The sequence below is a fragment of the Sinohyriopsis cumingii genome, chromosome 6 (genome assembly GCF_028554795.1).
Source record: "Sinohyriopsis cumingii isolate HCF-2022 chromosome 6, ASM2855479v2, whole genome shotgun sequence".
Classification (NCBI taxonomy): domain Eukaryota; kingdom Metazoa; phylum Mollusca; class Bivalvia; order Unionida; family Unionidae; genus Sinohyriopsis; species Sinohyriopsis cumingii.
In genome coordinates, this window is record NC_142966.1 from 55,435,269 (window position 1) to 55,455,229 (window position 19,961).

The window sequence follows — 19,961 nt, forward strand, 5'->3', positions numbered from 1 at the left end:
TAACTTATCTCGTGTATAGCTACATTGAGAATACTGCAAATAACATTATGTCATTACTTTATTTCAATTCTATTTCGTATCATTTCAACGTGGATTCGTGTAAGCAGCTTTTTTTGTTTGTTTTTGTGTGGATTTATTTAAATTATTATTATTATTATTATTATTATTAATATTACAAACGATAAGCTAAATAGAAATTATTTGGTCATCAAAAGTTTACAGCGGAAAAGCAGGCAATCACAATGAAGAAAGTAGGTTAAAAAAAGGTGCTGTTATTTGGAACGAAATGCCTTCAGGGCAAGAGCAGGTCATGCTGATCGATTTCCTTTTCGCATGTCTGACCCGCTGACACACCCACTGGCAATTCAAGTGTGGGTGTGTTCCTCCAGTGCCCGGATCCTGGAAGGCGTGGTCGACAGGGGTCGAGCAATATGGTGGATGGTGAGGATGGGGGATGGCGCAACATCCATGAATCATAGCGATCGAAGCAGATTGGATGAAAGTAATAACCGAAAGACAGGTGATAAGTAGGGCTATCAAAATATTACTATTAGTAAGTAATGTGAGAGTATCAATTTGACGTTTGCAACAATGTCTTTTTTTGTCGGCTGCAGCAAACGGTGCAAGATTAAAATCTACACACAATAATTTTATCCTAGATAAAATTCCATGGTTATGATCAAAAAGTAGTCTAGGACTAGCTACGCGGATGGATAATGCAATAGCCTGAAGTAAAAAAAAAAGAAAAAAAAAATAACAAGAAGAAATACATTTTGAGTGACAAAAGTTCATCAGAGTTCTGCTATGACCCGTTCTGGTACTAGACTTATCGTTTAGTATGACCGGGTCCAGTGTCTGAACAGGGGTCATAGCAGTTACTGATGACTCGTCATGATTTTATTCCTTCAGACCCTTGCTTTTGTTTGTTGCTTGTTTTTTTTGTTTTTTTGTGTTTTTTTTTTTTGAACAGCGTTAAGCTTGCATCAGTCACCAATGGAGTACTGTTATGTGCAGATTTGCAAAAAATGCTTGATGATAAAAATCTACTTTTCTAGAAAAAAGAACTGTAAAAAGAAAGCACACAAAAAATTAACCGTCTGACGGTCACATTCATGCTAGAGGCCTCAGTAACAGGTGCCATTTTTATAATTTCCCCCCCCCCATCACACCAGTTTTATATTTTGCTAATTTTATGGTATTTAATCAGCTCAGATTTTTGCCCCCTAAATATGCATACATTTTAAAACTATCGATTTAAAATGTTTTTTTCAATATGCAGGTACATTTTTTTAAAAAACTGCTTTGTAACATGTTTACTTGATAAAAAAGTGAGATTAAAAAAAATGAGTTTGTGTTTTGATTTATTACATATTGTATGTAGGAGACATATTTTATATCATCTTCACTCCAGAATGGAAAATATTTAGTATTTCTATTAAATAAATTACATGACATGCTGTATTATTACTGTTACCATTTGCAGCCATTAGAGACTGTAACATCAGAATGTCAGTTTGTTTACAGTAGCTACATGAACTATGCAGTTGAAACTCATAATTACAGTACTTCATCCTAAACTTTATATTTACTAGCTTCTTGTGTGTCGGTGGTTCTTTCCAGGGATTTCCCCGGGTTCTTCCTCCACTATTAATACTGGCTGCCATGTATAGCCTATCATGTGCTGAAAAATGGCATTAAACCCCACAACAACAACCCCACAACAACAACAACTTTATGTTCATCATGTGGTTTTATGAATGATGTATTCGGTCAGACACTAAGCATATTATTGGACATGTATCAATACACATCCTTTAGCCTATCTTTATATGCCTCTGTTTCATGCCATTCCCTCCATTTACAGAGTTTCTATCATAAATTAGTACAAACCACTTTTTCATTGTTTTATTAAACAAAAACCAAGTGTGCCTTCCTACCTAATTACACTGCTTCCTCAGTAACTCGCACACAATGGGTTCCAGAAACACTGATGCACTATAAACGAGGACATGAGTTACCAACGGACCTTTAAAAAAACTTATGTGTGTATGGCATGTTACATTGTTGAATACTCATTTTATAATCATTTTGAAATTAACTGTGAATAAATATCACTTAATAATGGCGTAGTTTGTTTTTCTTCATAAATTACCTTTAATTTCAAGATAAACTATATTGATGAAATCATTAAAACATTTCCACATGGTTTCCATACACTTAACATGTGTACTGCCAAAACACATTGTTTTACGTCACTGCTTTTAGTGTTGAATATATATGTTCTATTAGATTGTTCAAAATTAAACGATAATACTTTTTTTCCAAAAAGATTGACATTCAGTTCAAGATACAACAAAATTGAAACGTGTTGTTTTTATCCTTTAGTTCTGCTGTCACTATATAGATTTAGTTATGGTAGAATGTAAAATCAATGGTGAATTATAACGAAATATGAATTTAATGGGTGTAAAAGTAAAAAAAAAGTGCAAATGAGAACATGATAATATGTGCAGTTTGTGATACACTTGACAAATATCACTTCACATTTCACTGCCTGATTTGCTGAGCATATCTCTCCTGACAACAAATTTTGTTCTATTCTGTATTGGCACTGGAATGTTCAAACCCTTCATGGATTGCCATGAAATCAGAATCATTAGGCAGAAAATAATATGTGTGTTTCCGGTTGGCTGATTTCTCATTTCTGATGCAGTCACAAAAAATTTCCTACCTACCTTTAATTTAAGTTAGTTTTAAAACCAGTGGAAACATGCAAATTGTAAAAAATATTTTCTTTTGAAAAAACAGTATCTGTGGCAGATACTGTTTTATAAGCGTGTTCTCTAGTTCTCAGGGCACGAGTTACTGAGGGAGCAGTGTTTTAGCATGTGATCACCACCCATGATCATGTTCAGTTGGGAGTGGTTCTCTTTAACATACAGTAGAACCTCAGTTATTCGTAACCCTATTAACCGTCAGTCTCTATTAACCGTCGGAGCATTGTACATCAAAATATTAAAAACAGGTACATGTACATATGTAGATATTATGATTTTTTGAATGACCTGGTATATAGTATAATATTTCTAATGTACATATTCTATTAACTGTCTATTCTCATATCTGTCATGGTCTTGGTCCCACACCCTGACGAATATTCGAAGTTCTACTGTAGATTTAATTGTTTGTCAAACAAACGAGCTTTTAGTAGTGCTGAATCAGCTAAAACTGTCTTCTTCAAATGGAAGAAGATGCTAATCTTTATTGGATGAATTATCTCTGATGAAAAAAGAAATGTGTTATAAACTTTTAATGTGAACCTTTTTACAAAATTCTTGAATTGTAGGCAGTTTTTCCACTTCATATATGTAGGAAAATTTACTAGGTAAAGGCTTTAGTTCAGATTCCAGGTCTGATTGGTGAAGCTAAAACAGGAACTGGTGATTTTCAGTTTAAGCTCAGATAAAACATGATGTACAGTTGATCACAGCATCATCTGTATACTTTCACTTGGGTCAGAAATCATTGTAGACTCGGTCCTCATTGGTAAAAATAAAGGCACAGTTGAAATAAAAGCAAACATAACTAAATGTTTATTGTGTTTAAATTTTGTACACTGAAAATATTGCACGCCTGACATCATTCTTATCCTAGGTGAATATAGCACTGCACTGAACAGAAGCCTTTGAGATTCCCTGATGTTTTAATATCATTCATGCATTATTTTACTTCTGCGGTATGGTTCTTGCAATATACATGGTTAGAACACTAGATTTTGTAAAGTTTTGAGGAAAATGTTTACATAGCATGATTTTTCCAAACTTCGCTTACATTGAAATGTAGTAAACATTTTGATGGGCCTTTAAGTGCCCCACTAAATTTTTTTCACTTATTTCCCTTCTTTTCTTGTAGATCGTTTAAAATATGGAACTTGTATGCCAAAAAAGGTAACCCAGAGGTAAGATATTTTTTACAAAACAGGACAATATTTAACATTCTTCCAGATCATTTGCCTTTTGCTGACATGTAATTGTTTGTATGATATGAATTTAATATTTCTTTTTTTCTTTCTTTGTTTATCTTAAAATTGCTGAAACAAAATTGTTATGTAAATGTTAAGATAGATTATATTGAAGAAAGCTTTGGAAATAAGCCCAAAAAGTAGTAGAAACATACACACATATTTAAGTATTGGCAAGGAAGAACATTTGTTGATGGAGCACCCAGCTAGAATTAAGGATCCTGGTCCAAATAAATTAAAAAATTGCAGCATAGAGTACATGTACAGCTCTCTGCTGTTATAACCCAGTTGTTGGGGTCCATAACTGCTGACTGTATTAAGTACCAAATAGCGACAATGAAAATTATCAAAAATGTTGAGTTTACTTGTGGGGAGGAAACAAAAAATTAGTCAGATTCATAATAATACTGTTAGTTGATGTAGGTCATGTTTCTTTCTTTTCTTCACAGCATGGTATTTATACATTTAAATATTTCTGATTGCTTTCTTTTAACCCATATTTTTGTACATTTCATTAAAAACAATGACACCTCATTGTAAGAATTATACTTGTTAGTTATAATTTCTCTTTACAGCTGCATCAAATTTATAGTGATTAAAAATGTCATAATCACTTGCAAAAAATGATTGAATTTAGGCTGCTTTTCTGAGGCTGAGGACAATGCAGCCTGGCGTAAAAAGTCATTCCTTTAAAATTAGTAGATCAGACTGCATATTTACCACTTTGAAACCCATTTTACAATTAAATAAATGAACATATATCTGTAAGAAGTACACTGAGCAATGTCAAGGCATTTTTTAATCAATAAAATATCTAATTTTCAATTCAAAATCTCAGTTACATCTGATGATTAGCAACTGAGTGATGTCACATTATGTACAGCTCACTTTTAGCAATTCTAGAACATGGAATGACAAAAATTGACAAACTTGCATACATCCATGTACACCATTTATTTTAGTGAAGCTTATTATAATGTGGAAAGTTGGATACAACTAAAATTTTTGTGTCTACAACAGTGAAACGTGCCTTAGTGCCTTCATATAAATAACACTTACTCATAAAGGAAAACATTTAAAAAACCCATTCCTTAATTATACCCCACTTTTCCTCCAGCAAAAAAAGTTTGGGAGTGGATTATACTGGAATCAGCTGGTACATTCATAGTCACACTTTTGTTTACTTAACATTGTCTTAACTCTTTGAAACTTGGTATGTCTTTGTATAATGGCTATACACTTTTGTTCTGTAGCAAATGCAGTCATTAAGATCAGCGTTTTAAGAGTTATCCCCATTTTGATTACGATATGTGCCCATTTATTCATCCAGCACACGCTTGTCTGGTTAATGTCAAGAACATTTTGAGGTATCGTCATGAAATATTGCCTGCATTTTTATCCCGGCAAGAGTTTGTGTCCCTTATATGATTTGGTTTTACCAGATTAGTACTTTTAGAGCCATATCCCCAGTTTTAACAAAAATTGCACACTTCATATTATGGTTGGTGGGGTATGTAATTGGCACTGGCATCCACGAGTTTGTAAAACTTTGGGCAGTCACAGATATACCTGTGATATATGATTTCTAGATCAGTGGTATACCTTGAAAGGAATATCACTATGAAGATGATTTAACAGAAAATCAGAGAACCTAATGAAAAATTACTGGGCCTTGAAAGAGAATGATGAGAAGACCTGCAATGGTGAAGAAATTTGCTTGAATTTAAGATATTTATAGAAATGAATCAAATGGCATAATATTTGCAATATATCAGTTTATGCAGCATTATTGTTTTAAATAGAGACATAAACTAAGTTTTATTTGCCCATACCTGCCAACTTTAAAAGCCTAGTAGGAAGAGTGAATAAAAACATAGGGAGATTGGGACCCAAGATCGGGAGTTTTTTTGTGGCATTTTTTTGCATCGTTTCAAATACACATGAAATTCTCAATGAATGAGCCATTTCTCCCTGTGATATGCCATATTTTCACCCAGGATGTGCCCCCTTTAAAAATTCCAGCCACATGTGGCCAGACTGCACAATAGCTAAAGGTTAGACATAGCAAACAGGCAAGAAAGCCAGTTTGACTAGTTAACAGTTAATCTTTGTCATTGCATTTATCTTGTGAAAAGGATTACCCCTCTGACATACTTCAAAGAAAACATTCTCTACAGTATGTGTATGTCTTCTTCATGGTAGTCTCTCAAGCAGAGGGAGACAAGTTGTGTGATCTCATCGACGGTGGACGCGAATGTGGCTCTGGAGTCCAAATTCCGATGCACACAGGTGGTTGCAGGTGGGGCATGGGACACATGTGGTTGGGGGTGGCTGGGACACAGTTCTGTGATGTCTGTCATGAGCTACAGCAAGATGCTGGCGGCAGTCAACCTTGAAGGTTGAACTGGCTTTTCTGGTCAGGGCTCACTAGTGACTTCTGTCTGAGGCAGCAAGCTCGAGCTGGTGGGGTTGAAGGTCTGCCCATTTGATGTGCATCTTGAGATTGTCTTTGTACCTCTTGTGAGGGGAGGGCGGCCTTGATATCAGTTGTGCTGGGCTAGCTTGCCAAAGAACAGCTGCTTTGGAATTCTGTTTTGATCCATGTGGATGACATGGCCATTCCAATGAAGCTGGGCCTGGATTAGTTTGGCTTCGATGCTTGTTGTTTTGGCTCTATCAAGCAGAGTGAGTACACAGCCCTGTTTGACACCGTTAGATAAAGGGGAATTTCTTGGAGGGTTCACTCTCTGAGAGAATCTCTCCAGTCATGTCATCGTGAAAGAGCCAGATGAAAATGGCATGCAGATTCATGTTCTGTTCAAGGCACTTCTCTTGGACTTGTCTCACTGCGAAGATCATGTCAATGGTGCTGTGGTCCGGGCGAAAACCACACTGAGACTCGGGGAGGTTATTTTCTGACACTGCCGCAGTAAACCTATTGAGAATGATGTGAGCAAGTAAGTATTTTGCCAGCTATGGAGAACAAGGAGATGCCCCTGTAGTTACTGCAGTCCGCACGTGTGCCTTTATTCTTATAAAGGGTTATAGTTGATGCATCGCGGAGGTCATTCCGGCATCTTTTCTTCCGTCCAGATGCTGATTAGCACATTGCAGAATGCTTCCAGCGTCTGTTCACTGAGAGCCTTGTACACCTCTGCTGGGATAGCATCCTTTCCTGGTGCCCTGCCACAGTTCATTTGTTTAATGGCCATCCTCAACTGCTATCATTGGCAGAACATCCAGTTGGTCATGCATAGGCTGTTGGGGTATTTGGTCAAGAACAGATTGGCTGACCGATGAGGGCAGGTTTAGGAGCTGACTAAAGTGTTCTTTCCACCTGTCCTTAATGCCAGCCTTATCCTGGCATTGTAGAACACCTTGGAGTTGTTTGTGTTGGCATAGTGTTGCACTTCATCAGCTTTCCTTTCCCACCACTGGTCATGCATCTTGCAGATTTCTCTCTGACCCTCAGCTTGATAGGATTTGAAGTGGTCTTTTTTGGTGATGGAGTTTGTGGCATGTTCCCAGTCCATGAATGCTTTGTTCTTTCTGGCAAGCAGATCTTCAATGGCACCGTTATTCTCGTCAGACAAGTCTTGATGGGTTCACTTCTTGGGGCCCGGAGTCACTGTTTCTTATCCTGTCCCTGAGCTTGTTCCATTTCTCAGAGGCATTTCCACATATAGGTCCATTGATGGACAGCTTGTCATCTAGGCTTTTCTGGAAATTGAACTGGGTGGAAAGCTGCTGGAGTTTGACAATGTTGAAGACTGTGCGCACAAGCTTAGGACACTTTGGGTGATGTGGGGCAGTGCGCAACTTTAGGGTAGTTCAGACAAGTCTGTGGTCTGTCCAGCATTCCGCTCCTTGCATGACCTCGGTGATGAATTTTTCCAGGTCATCCCACTGGCAGACGTTTACATAGTCAATTAAGTGCCATTGGTGAAATTTGGGGTGCATAATGGTGTTCTTGTGTTTGTTTGCCATTCTGAACATTGAGTTTGTGATGAGGTCAAATTTTGCACATTTGCTGAGTAGGAGCAAGCCATTGTTGTTCATCTTGCAGACACCATGCTTGCCAAGCACAACTTTCCATCGACCGTAATCGCAGCCAACATGGATGTTGAAGTCCCTCAGTAGTATGATCTTGTCAGCTGGATCTAAGTACAGTACAGAGCTGAGGTCTGCATAGAACTACTTCATGGTTTCTGCTGGGCTCGAGAGGGTAGGGGCGAAGGTGCTGATGATTGTTGCATGGCGTTTGTGGCTGATAGGTAGTCACAATTTCATTAGTTTCTCATTGATACCAACAGGCAGGTCCGGGAGCTGCTTCAGAAGACTTGATTTGATAGTCAGGCTGACTCCATGGATCCTGTCTTCGTTTGTGGCTTTTCCTGTCCAGAAGAAGGTGTAGCCACTTGCTTACTCAGAGAACCCTCCTCTTCGAACCTGGTTTTACTTAAGGCTGCAATGTCAATATTGTAGTGTGAAAGCTCCTTAGCAACTAGGGCTGTTCTTCTGTGAGGTCTTGCTACGTTCTCATTGTCCATGAGAATGTGGATGTTCCATGCTCCAATAAGAAGCAGATTTCTTTGATATTTTTGACCGCAGATATAGATGATCTTGCCAGCCGTGGCAAGCTTGCCAGATTTTTGAAGGGCGGGCTATTTTTTAGGTCACCTTTTCTAGGCCCCTCCCTATGTAGGGTGAGCAGCGCTGTCCTGAAAAGGTCTGCTGAGTCGCCGTGGATGCTGCTGAATTGTTCTGCTGCCCTGGGTACAGAGCAGAGAAACCACTTGTCCGAGGGCCGCCTATATGCAGGTCTTTGACTACAACTCCCTTTGGTCATCTCCACCTATTGCTTCGCCAGTCGCCCATCACCATAGGACTTTGGTAAGTGCAGGTAAGGAACGATGAGTGTGTTGATGGGGATGAATGATAGGTGCACAACACGACCTTGTGTGAAGGAGATTTAAGTGAAATAGCCTTGCACAGAGACAGCCTCACTCTCTCTCAGCCTTGGTAGTTGGAACTCAGTGGTACAAAGATTTGTCATGGCTGGGGACTACTTTGGCTGCATTGGATGGCCATGATGTCTTCAGTGCCTTGTCATGCCCTGCACTCTTCACAAAGCGTTTGAAGATTCGTCTTTGTGGCCATTGAATCACTCATTTGATCTCTTCTGCCCAGTCTGTTGAAGTTGGCTTTACATGCAAGGATAGGCAAGCTCCTAACTCACTGAGGGTTAGAGGCCTGTCAGCTACCCTCAGCCTGGTTCAGCTGTTTAGTCGAAGCCATTGCCAATGGTGTGGCCACTGCTCATGCTACAGCTGCATGGAGCCACAGGTGAGAGCTGAGTGCCTGGTGGGGACCAAAGGTGGACGAGCTACTCCCAAAGGAGCCTGATGTGCCTCCCCCCCCCCCCCCCGAGGTACTACCCGTCCCAGAGCACCCCGAACACCACGTTAAGCACCAGTAATTGACAAGCAAATAAACAGTGACCTACTTTGTTGTAACTAATGGTGCCAAAATTGTGTGTGAATTCATCCTGACAGTTCTGTCTTCTATCTCAAGTAACTGTATGTGTATCAACTATTTTTCCCCACATTATACATCCCACCTTATTTCCTTAGGGACAACTCGTAAGGCATTAAACACTGTTTACTAAATAAGATATTTATTGTAAATTAGTTTTTTTGGGGGGGCACATATGCTGTATGGTATGTTTTTTCATTCCTTCTTGTAATTTAATGATGGTAATTTATGTTCATATATACAGTACAGTAATGCTAGTTGTTTACTCATGTAAGTTTCTTTGATGGAAATGAAAATGCTGATTTGCTCATAGATAAATTTACACAGCATTCACAGTGATCATCCTTGGAATTGTTGTGGTTTATTGTTTGATTTTAGTATTGTTGTAGGGTAAAAAAAAGAAGATAAATTTACATTAATAATGAAGCAGGCAGTAGACAGAATTTTCTCTGTTCATCCTGGTCAATTTATCCAAATTCTCATCCTTCTTTCCTGGTTGTAACTCTTAAATTAATTTACCTATCAATACCAGAATTGCATGTGTAGATGAAGGTGTGCTGCAGACCAAAAAGGGTCACTGACTATCATTCTAAACTATATTAAACAGTAAACATTGTAAAGAAAATTATGCCCAGGCCTTAATTCTGATACCTTTAGAACTGTTGACAGCAAACTTGCAGTGTGCCTACTTGTGAAATTCAATAAAAACATTTAACACACGATATATTGAACAAGAAAGTTGAAACCGATACTTATAAAGCCTATTATATGCATTTAGATGTGCACCTATTTAAGCTGCCATCTGTCATACATAAAACTTGTTTCACATGTACGAGTTTAAAGCAACCTAAATCTGCATAGATCACTCTTCATTTGATCTTTACCCATTCCTTTGTCACATTTACAGATACACACACATTGTTACATACAGTAGTATTACAAGAAAGAGTGTAACAATTGTAGCCTTATTGAATACATTTACATGGTACATTGTACTGATATACCTATGACAGAGCATGGAAACTAGATTAATATTACAATATTATTTTATTTAAACAAGTTGAAATGAGAGTATAATACACAGATGCATGCTATCAGTGTTAGGTTGGCACTTGTTTAAAAAGAAAACCATTAGAAAATGTTATGTTCAAATCGCAATGTTAACAGCTGCTTTGACTACATTGGAGCCTTTATTCATTCTTTCTGAAAGGTGCATTTACATTTGGTTTTAAGTCCCATTTATATCCACTAAATGCATTCAAGGACTTTGGTAAACAGGTGGATTGGAATTGATAATCAAGTCCACTCATTTCCATGTAGAACACCCTTTCTTCCATGATAGATAAGGCAGGCAATATTTTAGTATACATGTACAAGTTGAAATGTTGAACCCACTGTAACTATACTGTATGCCTTACTAAAAAACTATAACTGTACTGTATGCCTTGCTAAAAAAAGGCATCACAAGATCACCACTATGATAATAATATATCACTTTTAAGTAAATTTGCCAGAATCAAATGAGCAGAACTTTTCTTGGTGGTCCATTATTAAATTACCATATATACTTGCTTATAAGTTAAGTACAACTGCAGACTGCACATACCCAGCTCTTATGTTGCATAATATGCCAGCAGATCTGGGTCTATGCAGTTTGTTAGGAGTAATGAGTAAAAAAATAATGGAGATTCTAATCTGCAAGTGCAGTATGTAATTGTTGATCAGGGTCAATGTTGCATGCAGTTGGACTTGAGGGAGAGTATATATGGTACCAGACACTTTACCAGGACTTGATTTCTGAACTAAAATTAGAACTATGAACCACAAGTTAATCCCCAGACTAATGAATTGGTAACATTTTCAAGCAGAAATCTTTGATTTTAAGGAAAATACTGTGGTAATTAAAAAATGTGCCTTACTGGCGATTTGACAAATCATTATTTATGAGCTGAAAGCATGCAAACTTGACAAGGAGCAGTGGAAGAAAGGGACACAAAATATTTATCACTCCACATGTTCATTCTCTTAGTCTTTAACTTTTGCAGAATCACAACCCATTAGCCTACTAGTTGTTGCAGCATTGTTCTTATGTGGTAATGTGTTTGTTTTTAAAAAATTTCTTGTAGAGTTCCTCAGCATCGGCAAGGTAGTCAACAGAAGGAAGAATCTGAGGTAATTGTTTGTTCTATGTCACTTTGGCTTTTTAATAAATCATCCTCCTATCTTCCAATGTTGTCAGCATGGTTTGTTTTTATAGGAGGATCACATAAGCATGTTCATCTTTTAAGTTTGCAAGGGTAAATGGAAAATATGTAAGTTTAATAGAAGATTGTTAGCCAGGGGCAACAATTCCAATTTGTAGCTATTATCCTTACAAAGATTATAAGGGAACATTTTTCTCAAAATTAGATTTTTTTCCCCAACATTTTTCTATGTAAATGTTTGGCTACATGAAATTTCACTTAGAATAAGATGATCAACCATTGCCACTTATCGATACAGATTGCCATACACACTTGGTAGTGTGATACGTATCTACATGAAAAGAATAGAGATTCAGTTTATTAACAATTACACATAATTTTTTTTATGTTAAGCAGATTTTTTTATATCAATTCTCCACCTTTTGGATGGATGCAAGTGTCAAATCTGCAAAATTATTGATGTACTGGTAAGTCATTTTATCACAAAGTGTCACTAACCCAAGTGATTGGTTAGTTGTACTAGCTGGGCCAGTAGGGAATTGTCCACACCTGTTATCTAAGCAGCTTCTCCCAATGCATTCTTATTGATGCTTATGTGTTCATCCTACTGCAATGACAACACCACTGCCACAGCGATGTTGATGGGAAAATGCCATGTCAAGAAAACAGTATGCTGTGAATACAGCATCGCACTCAGTTCATTTTGCATTTTCACTGATCTTTTGCCTTCAACGATTTTAATACAGAATGGAAAGATTTTACCTAAAATATAAGGGGAATGTCCAGAATTCTTTATTTGCAGAAATGGAGCACAGGGATGATGATGTTACAATGTAGCATACAGCAGATATCTCAGTATACTAGTACATGTATCATCACAATGAAGTGCATCTGAACTCCTTTACTTAATATGGCTTTTTATAACTTGTTTTTTTTTTTAAATTGGATTTCATTATGTGATAATGGATAAAAGAGAGGATTCAGTCAACATGCTTGTGTATGGTCAAAATTATTTGAAAAGCATGTAGCCATTCAGGTCTATACATTTTTTGAAACATACTCTCTATTTCATAAAGCGCAATCAGGATTTAAAACATATCACTCGTGCCAAACAGGACTTACCAAATTAATTGATCTTTGGCTGAAGGAAAAGGATAATGTACATATGACTGGGATTGTTTTCCTTGACTTCAAGAAAGCCTTTGATCTTGTTGATATGAAATTCTTCTGTAAAAGTTGAACTGTTAAAGGTTCGACAGTCCTTCTTTAAACTGGTTTTAAATTAGATCATACCTAAACCAAAGGTCTCAACAAGTAAGCATTGGCAATATTAGCTCTCAGACTTGCACTATTCATTCAGGGGATTTCAAGGCTCAGTTTTAGGCCCAATTCTCTTCCTTATCTATATCAATGATCTACCATTAAATAATGAATCCACAAATACAGATTTGTTTGCAGATGATGCAGCCTTGTATACATTCTAGTTCTTACACTGAAGCTATCCAAAATGAGATTAAACATAGACCTTTTTCGAGTCCATAACTAGGCACAACAAAATAAGTTGGTAAGTAATGAATGTAAAACAAAATTTATGATTTTGGGGACATCACAAAAGCTACACAAGTCAGGGAACTCAGAACTATTTGAGGCTAATTGCTATGGTGTGTCGAAAGAGTCAAACCTGCAGTTGCAATTGCAGTGGTATGCAGATATTTAAATGGTATCCATTTGTCATTGGAATGCTAAATTCGGTTGATGCAATGGTAATTTAAAATTCACAATTACAATGGTGTTGTTGCAACAGTAATTATATACAATTACAATGATATTTTCCTACTGTTGCAGTGACATTTAGATAGTAAGGCAGTGGTATTTTTTGTTATTGCAGTTGGTATATTTTATTGTTGCAATGGTAATACATATATTACAATAGTAATACATATATTACAATAGTAATACATATATTACAATGGTAATACATATATTACAATAGTAATACATGTATTACCATTATGACTACAAAATTTAAGTTTGCCATTGCAGTGATAAATTAAACCACAACACACAAAAAATTCCATCACATTGGTATTTGAATATATCATTGCAATGGTAGTGGAACAAACCTGCAATGGTAATAATTTTGCAATGACACCAGTATTTAAAATACAGTTCCAGCTATACATTTAATCATAGAGACAGGAAAGTTAATGTTGCATGAACAAAATTTATTATTTTTAATGATTATTAGATACCACTGCTATGATGTTTTGGTACTGTTGCTATGGCACTGGTAGTCTTGACATTTGCTGTACACCATAAACCTTCCCACCACATTAAAAGGCCATTGTGCAAATCCACCTACCACTGCCAACCATATGTTTGGGAATAAGTGAACTGTGGCTTAGTTTTAAACATTGTTTGAATAGTTCAAAGACAAAATACATGAACACAAGTTGATTGAATAATTTTGAAGTTCTGAAACTAAAAATTCTATTTTCAATCAGATAAGCAAGATTCTACACAAGTTGTGTTGTGCCACCATTTCTGGGATTAAACTCGAGCCATTCACTGGCCAACTCCATTACAGCTTGCTTGACCAGCTTCATGTACAGGAGGGTATTTTGTGATCAGCATTGTTGAAAGAGGGTGTGGGAATGTGAATGTAAACCATGTATCAACTTTATGTACTATTCCTAGCTTTGTGTGTTGTTACATTTATATATTTTATGGGGTCACACACAAACAACACTTCATTGGCCATCTTGCATGTATTAACTGAAAGTGTGTATTTTTGTTACATTCTATAGTCACACAGATTTAATCAAGAAAGGATGTGGTAACTTTTTCTGCACTGCATTTTATTCACTGAAATTATAAAAATTATGATGCAAGCAAAGAGCAGAACAGTGACATCTATGTGGGTGTCAATACAATAGGGACCAGAATCTGTGTAGCTTCATGTAATTACTATATATTATGGCATAGGAGTCATATTCAGTTCTTAACTACATACACTCAGATCTGCTGTCATCAAATGTGTTGGCAGATCTGGGCCTGTGCTGTTTGGTCAGATTAATAAGTAGAACAAGCAGAATAGACACTGATCTGCTAATGCATTATGCAATTGCCTATCAGTGTCTGTTGTTTGCAGTTGGACCCAACTTGCTGGCAAGTATATACAGTACTCATCAAACATTTGGTCGCTGCTTTTTTCCTCATATATAACATATTATGCTGAATAACTTTTAAACTTGGGCTTTTTCTCCATAGATCTTTACAGTTGATCCATGTGTGAGTTATTCATATACGGTATATCAAAAATATTATATTGGCGGATAAGGCAAACTCACTACTAGAGGAAGGAGTAAGTAAAGCAAAAGTACAAAGTTGACACCTTCAGAAGCAAAATATTTAATTTAAGTTTAGAATTTATATGTCTTTAATTATTTGAGAAGAAAACTTGTGATCATATACGTTAGCTTGCCAAACATAGTGTGTCAAGAGCCATTTCTTTAATATTCATAGGGGTTGATTCCATTATCTCCTGTAGGTATAGAATGGTTTATGAGAAAACATACACCATGTAGTATTGACTTGCTTCAAACTTTCAAGGAAGACATAAAATGGACTGATTACCTCAAGACAGGTTGCCCACATTTCAGATTTGTCCATTTCATTTGTAAATGAGACATGCCCAAATTTAGTATTCATGAGTATACGCCCATAAGATAGGGAATTTGTCAGGCTGTTACACTTGTTTTCCCAGGTATAAACATTCTCTGAATTCCTTTGGTGTGTCGAAATCCTTGCTCTTCAGGCATAGACTCCAACTGCCCCGCATCCCAACCCTCAGGATTCAGCAAAATGTTTATTCCAGAAAGAACTTTAAACAGACACTGCATTGATTAATGGAAATGCATATTTGCCTTTGTAATGCTTGAGAGTCAGCTGTGTTAAAGGGAGATAACCCCTGCAACATATCAAATGCGCTTCGAACTAATAACATTGTTGTGTGTGCTGCAAAACAATATTTTTAAATCCACATAAAGAATAACATATTTATCAACATTTTTATTGAGCATACTTCATTCTGCCTATAATTTGTTGATATAATCATTCCTTTATATAACTATGAATCCCTTTTCGTTATGGAAAATGAATGGAGAGAGGTTATAGTAGTGTATATATATGACAGGATCATCAAAGAACCATAGTAGCTGCATAGGTTTCTTTCATAAGATTTTAATAAAATGTTCAAAAAGTATTTGATATGGATATCAACAAAAATATTTCCTGTGCTTGTTTTTAAAGCAAATTATTTTCCTTTATGTTTTTGCCAATCTAAAAAATTATCCTTGCAAAAGTCACTTATGCATTTATTTGGCATGATACAGCCAATGTGTTAAAAAATAAGATTAAAAGCAACAAAAAAAAATAATAATATTGAATTAGTTTAATATTACAGTTCATGACTTTTCAAGGAATCTTGAAATTACAGTTTACATGTCCAGTTTTCCAAGAGTATACTAAGGAGTATAATTGTTTTGGTTTGGTTTCCCTAACTGATAAGGGAGATAACCCCTATAGCACGTATTACTTTTGGACAGCATATGTAATCCCTGTTGATAAAGGCATGTTTGTTTTCCCTGGCAGAGTTGCTTATCCTCTTAAGTGTTTGCTCTGGTAAATCAGGAGATGGGTTGGAGATGGGCTGTCATGTTTCTTGTTTTAACCCAGATGAAGTGCCAGGCATGACTGGTATTACAGAGTACACTAAATCAGAATGGCCTTGACCCCATCAAGACCTGCATTCACAGTCCTGTACATAATGGTATGTACTGACTGCAGAAAAAAGAGGAATTTGATAAATAATAACTTACTAAACCAGAATGAAGATATGTTAAAGTTTAAAATGAGACTAAATATATGCTTGCATGTACTTTGTCAATCAGTCACTTGCCACTACCACTATCAGTATTTGCTGTAAGACATAACCCATATTACAGTTTGTAGGTCTTTATTTACAGTCTGTTATGTTGTTTTGTTAACACTGTGACAGCATAGTTAAATTCTGACAAGCCCAGCTGCATTTTCCTTGTGCAGTATTGCCTTTAAGGACATGATCATGGGTTCCAAAGTTTTGGTTCCAAGATAAATGTGTAATACAGTGTATTATTATGATCTCTTTACATAGCTAATTGGAGGACCAAATAAAGTTCCAGACGTTTCTCTTTAATATCTTGGAATTAATTTTGGTATTTGCGTTTTTTTCTTTGATTTAAAATTATATATAGAGAGAAATAAGTAAATTTATTAATAGTTCATCTGTTGAAAAACCTTAAAAGTATTAAATTATTCTAAATTTAATCGTTTAAAGTACTTTTATTTTGAGAAATTAAATGAATACACAGCTCATAAGAAGGTTTGTGTTTGAGATGTTGAGGTGTCATTACTGTTAGTTTAGACTGAAGGTGTCATTTTGATGATTGATGCACTGACTGTGACAAATTTTCTTCCTTGCTGGCACCGTTCAGCATAAACAGTTAAGTGGAAATTTAATGTACGACATAAACAGTGCCTGATTGCTGATAATAATATGCTGTTTTGAATAAGGAATCGTTTAATATGAAACTTAAACAAAGTTTTTCTGGAATCTTGTAATATGCGACTTAAGCTAAGTTTTTCTGAAAGTCCACAGAGCTGCCTTTGAAAAATTAGAGACCTTCTTCACACAGTCAATGGACTTAGTGGTGCTTAAGTCACACTGTATTGTTTACTGTTGGACGATACTGTTCTGAGCTCTCAGTCAGTAATTTTTAGCAGTTGTTAAAGGTTTGGAGGGTATGTTCTGATAACATCTGCATCAAGTATTTCATTACCAAAGACACAGAAGTGATGTTTCATAATTTCATGTTGAGTGCTTGGATAACAAATCTCCATTACAGATGTGTTAAATTTTCATTAGAGAGTTGAATGCTGACCAGCAGAAAATGTATACATTCATCTAATATTTGCACATGGAGCTTGGTAATGGACTTGATCAAAAGCAAAATTTTGCACAGAGACAGTCAAAATTTGAGTGGGCAACTTCATCTGAGAATGATCGGACATTTTATGTTATATATGTTGATATATTATTAATTCGTTAAGGAAAAGTTGTTTCAAACATTTTCACTTATATTACAGGGGTGTTTAGTTTACCCAATCATGAAGACAGTTAAGTAACATCATCTGCATAAATAACATGTTTGACACGGTTAATGTTTCAGAGCGGCAAGTTTTCCAGACCATTCAGGTTTGTTGATCTGTCAGATTGGCTGATAGCTTATACAACATTAAAACTTATTAGGTACAATGTAAAGTTTGGATGAGTTGGATGATGTTGAAGATCAGTGTAAACTAGTAAAAAGACAAACTGAGAATAGCTGTCAGTTATTAAGAGAAAGAGAGAAGTGATGGTGGTGGTAGTGATTATAATTAAGTGCTGTTCTGCCCATTTTTTGGTGTGTGTGTGTGTGTGTTTAAATTCTGGTACACCAATTTAAGCATGATAGAACAAGTGCTTAAACATGTTATTTAAAAAAAAGATGCATCCATGAAAATAACTTGGAATTCAAAAAGCATTTTTAGATTTTGTCTGGACAATTGTATCCATGATTTCATTAATCAGAAATGTCTCAAAATGATTGCCATGACTTGAAAACTGAGCAGTTGCAGAAAATGTATCTAGCTTTTAAATCATTCCAAATATGACTTGATTTCACGATAGATGAAGAAGAAATACATAAAACTGAGCAGTTGGGGAATATTTGACAGTTATGATGAAAAGTGGTTCAGATTATTATTTTAAAGATAGAATATCTGTTTAATCTTTGGATATGGCCCATATAGTTCAAATTAGCTTGTGCAGTTTAGAGAAGATGCACATACCTTTTAAATAAAGTAATATGACTTGATTTACCCGCTAACGAAAGATGAATAGATGCATAATGTGGAGCAATTTATTTATCTGACAGTTACACATAATTTTATGCTCCTGATCAGATTATATATACAGCCTTAAGTTTATCTTTCTCAAAATTTTCTTCCAGTTTATGCAGAATTTATTTAGCCTTTAAAAGATTCTAGACATGACTTAATTTAATACAGCCTGAAGAAATGCGTAAAACAGCAGTTGGTATATACACATTTGACAGCTGCAACAAAATTTGGTTGTTTGGAATATATAATTGTACGCTCATGTTTTTATCTTGGATATGGTTCTTAAAATTAAAATGAGCTTTATGAAAGCATGTACATCTTTCAGAACATTTCTTTAGCTTTTGCATGAAACCAAATATGACTTGATTTACCTAGTAATGGAAGATGAATAAATAATGAAAATCAAGCAGTTGATAAGCATTTGACAGTTGCATAGAATTGTATGCTCATGTTCAGATCTTAGATGCTGACCTAAAATTTAGTTTCAACTTTCTCACATTATGTAGGGTCTACCCAGAATTTTAGTGCTTAAATGGTATGAGATAACAATTTAATGAAAGATAAAGAAATGCATAAAATATAGGCAGTGGAGATGTTACCCACCAGTTTGCCTTGGGATGTTACACTGCCGCTTTGGAATTGATAGGTTCCATTGTGCTAAGTTGTACTTTGCACAGGGTTTAATTAATTAAAAAAATAAAATGGAGTTGGGTATTTTCTAAATAAAGGGGATAATGAACCAAGTCATTCAGGTGGGACTTGTTAAAATGGTATTAGATTTTCACACCATTGTATGATCTTTTAGTTGAATGTTTAAAAATTTAGAGTAAAACATGCTATTGCATGTCCTAGGATAAACCCAGATTTATGGTTTAGATGCATTATGAGACATTATAATACAGTAATGTGTGGGTGCCCTACATTAAGCTCAGAGCAATCATACAGTAATGTGCATTCTGATAATGAGACTTCTCCTGTGGTCCATTGGATAGATCATCTGTGTTGAATTTGGGAGGTCATGGGTTCGAACCCTGACCAAGTCATACCAAAGACTTATAAAAATGGTGCTTACAACAGCCTTGCTAGGCACTCAGCATTAAGACGTTAGTTTTAGGACTGGTTGGCCTGGTGTCAGGATAATGTGATTGGGTGGGACATATTGCTACATATCTGTGACATGATGCCCCAGTGCTAGACATCACTATAAACTGCCACACTTC

General features: G+C 36.0%; 1 protein-coding gene across 2 annotated transcripts in view; it reads left to right on the forward strand.

The window, feature by feature from the left end:
- Positions 1 to 318: 318 nt before the first annotated feature.
- LOC149796968 (uncharacterized) overlaps positions 319 to 19,961 on the forward strand; it is a 167,933-nt gene continuing 148,290 nt past the window's right edge. The window contains exons 1-3 of one of the 2 annotated variants that reach the window (XM_089961651.1): positions 319 to 520; positions 3,913 to 3,958; positions 11,683 to 11,728. In XM_089961651.1, coding sequence (XP_089817777.1) covers positions 334 to 520; positions 3,913 to 3,958; positions 11,683 to 11,728 — 279 coding nt within the window. In that variant the 5' untranslated portion in view covers positions 319 to 333. The remainder of the gene's footprint in view (positions 521 to 3,912; positions 3,959 to 11,682; positions 11,729 to 19,961) is intronic. The other variant, XM_089961652.1, reaches the window with a different exon arrangement.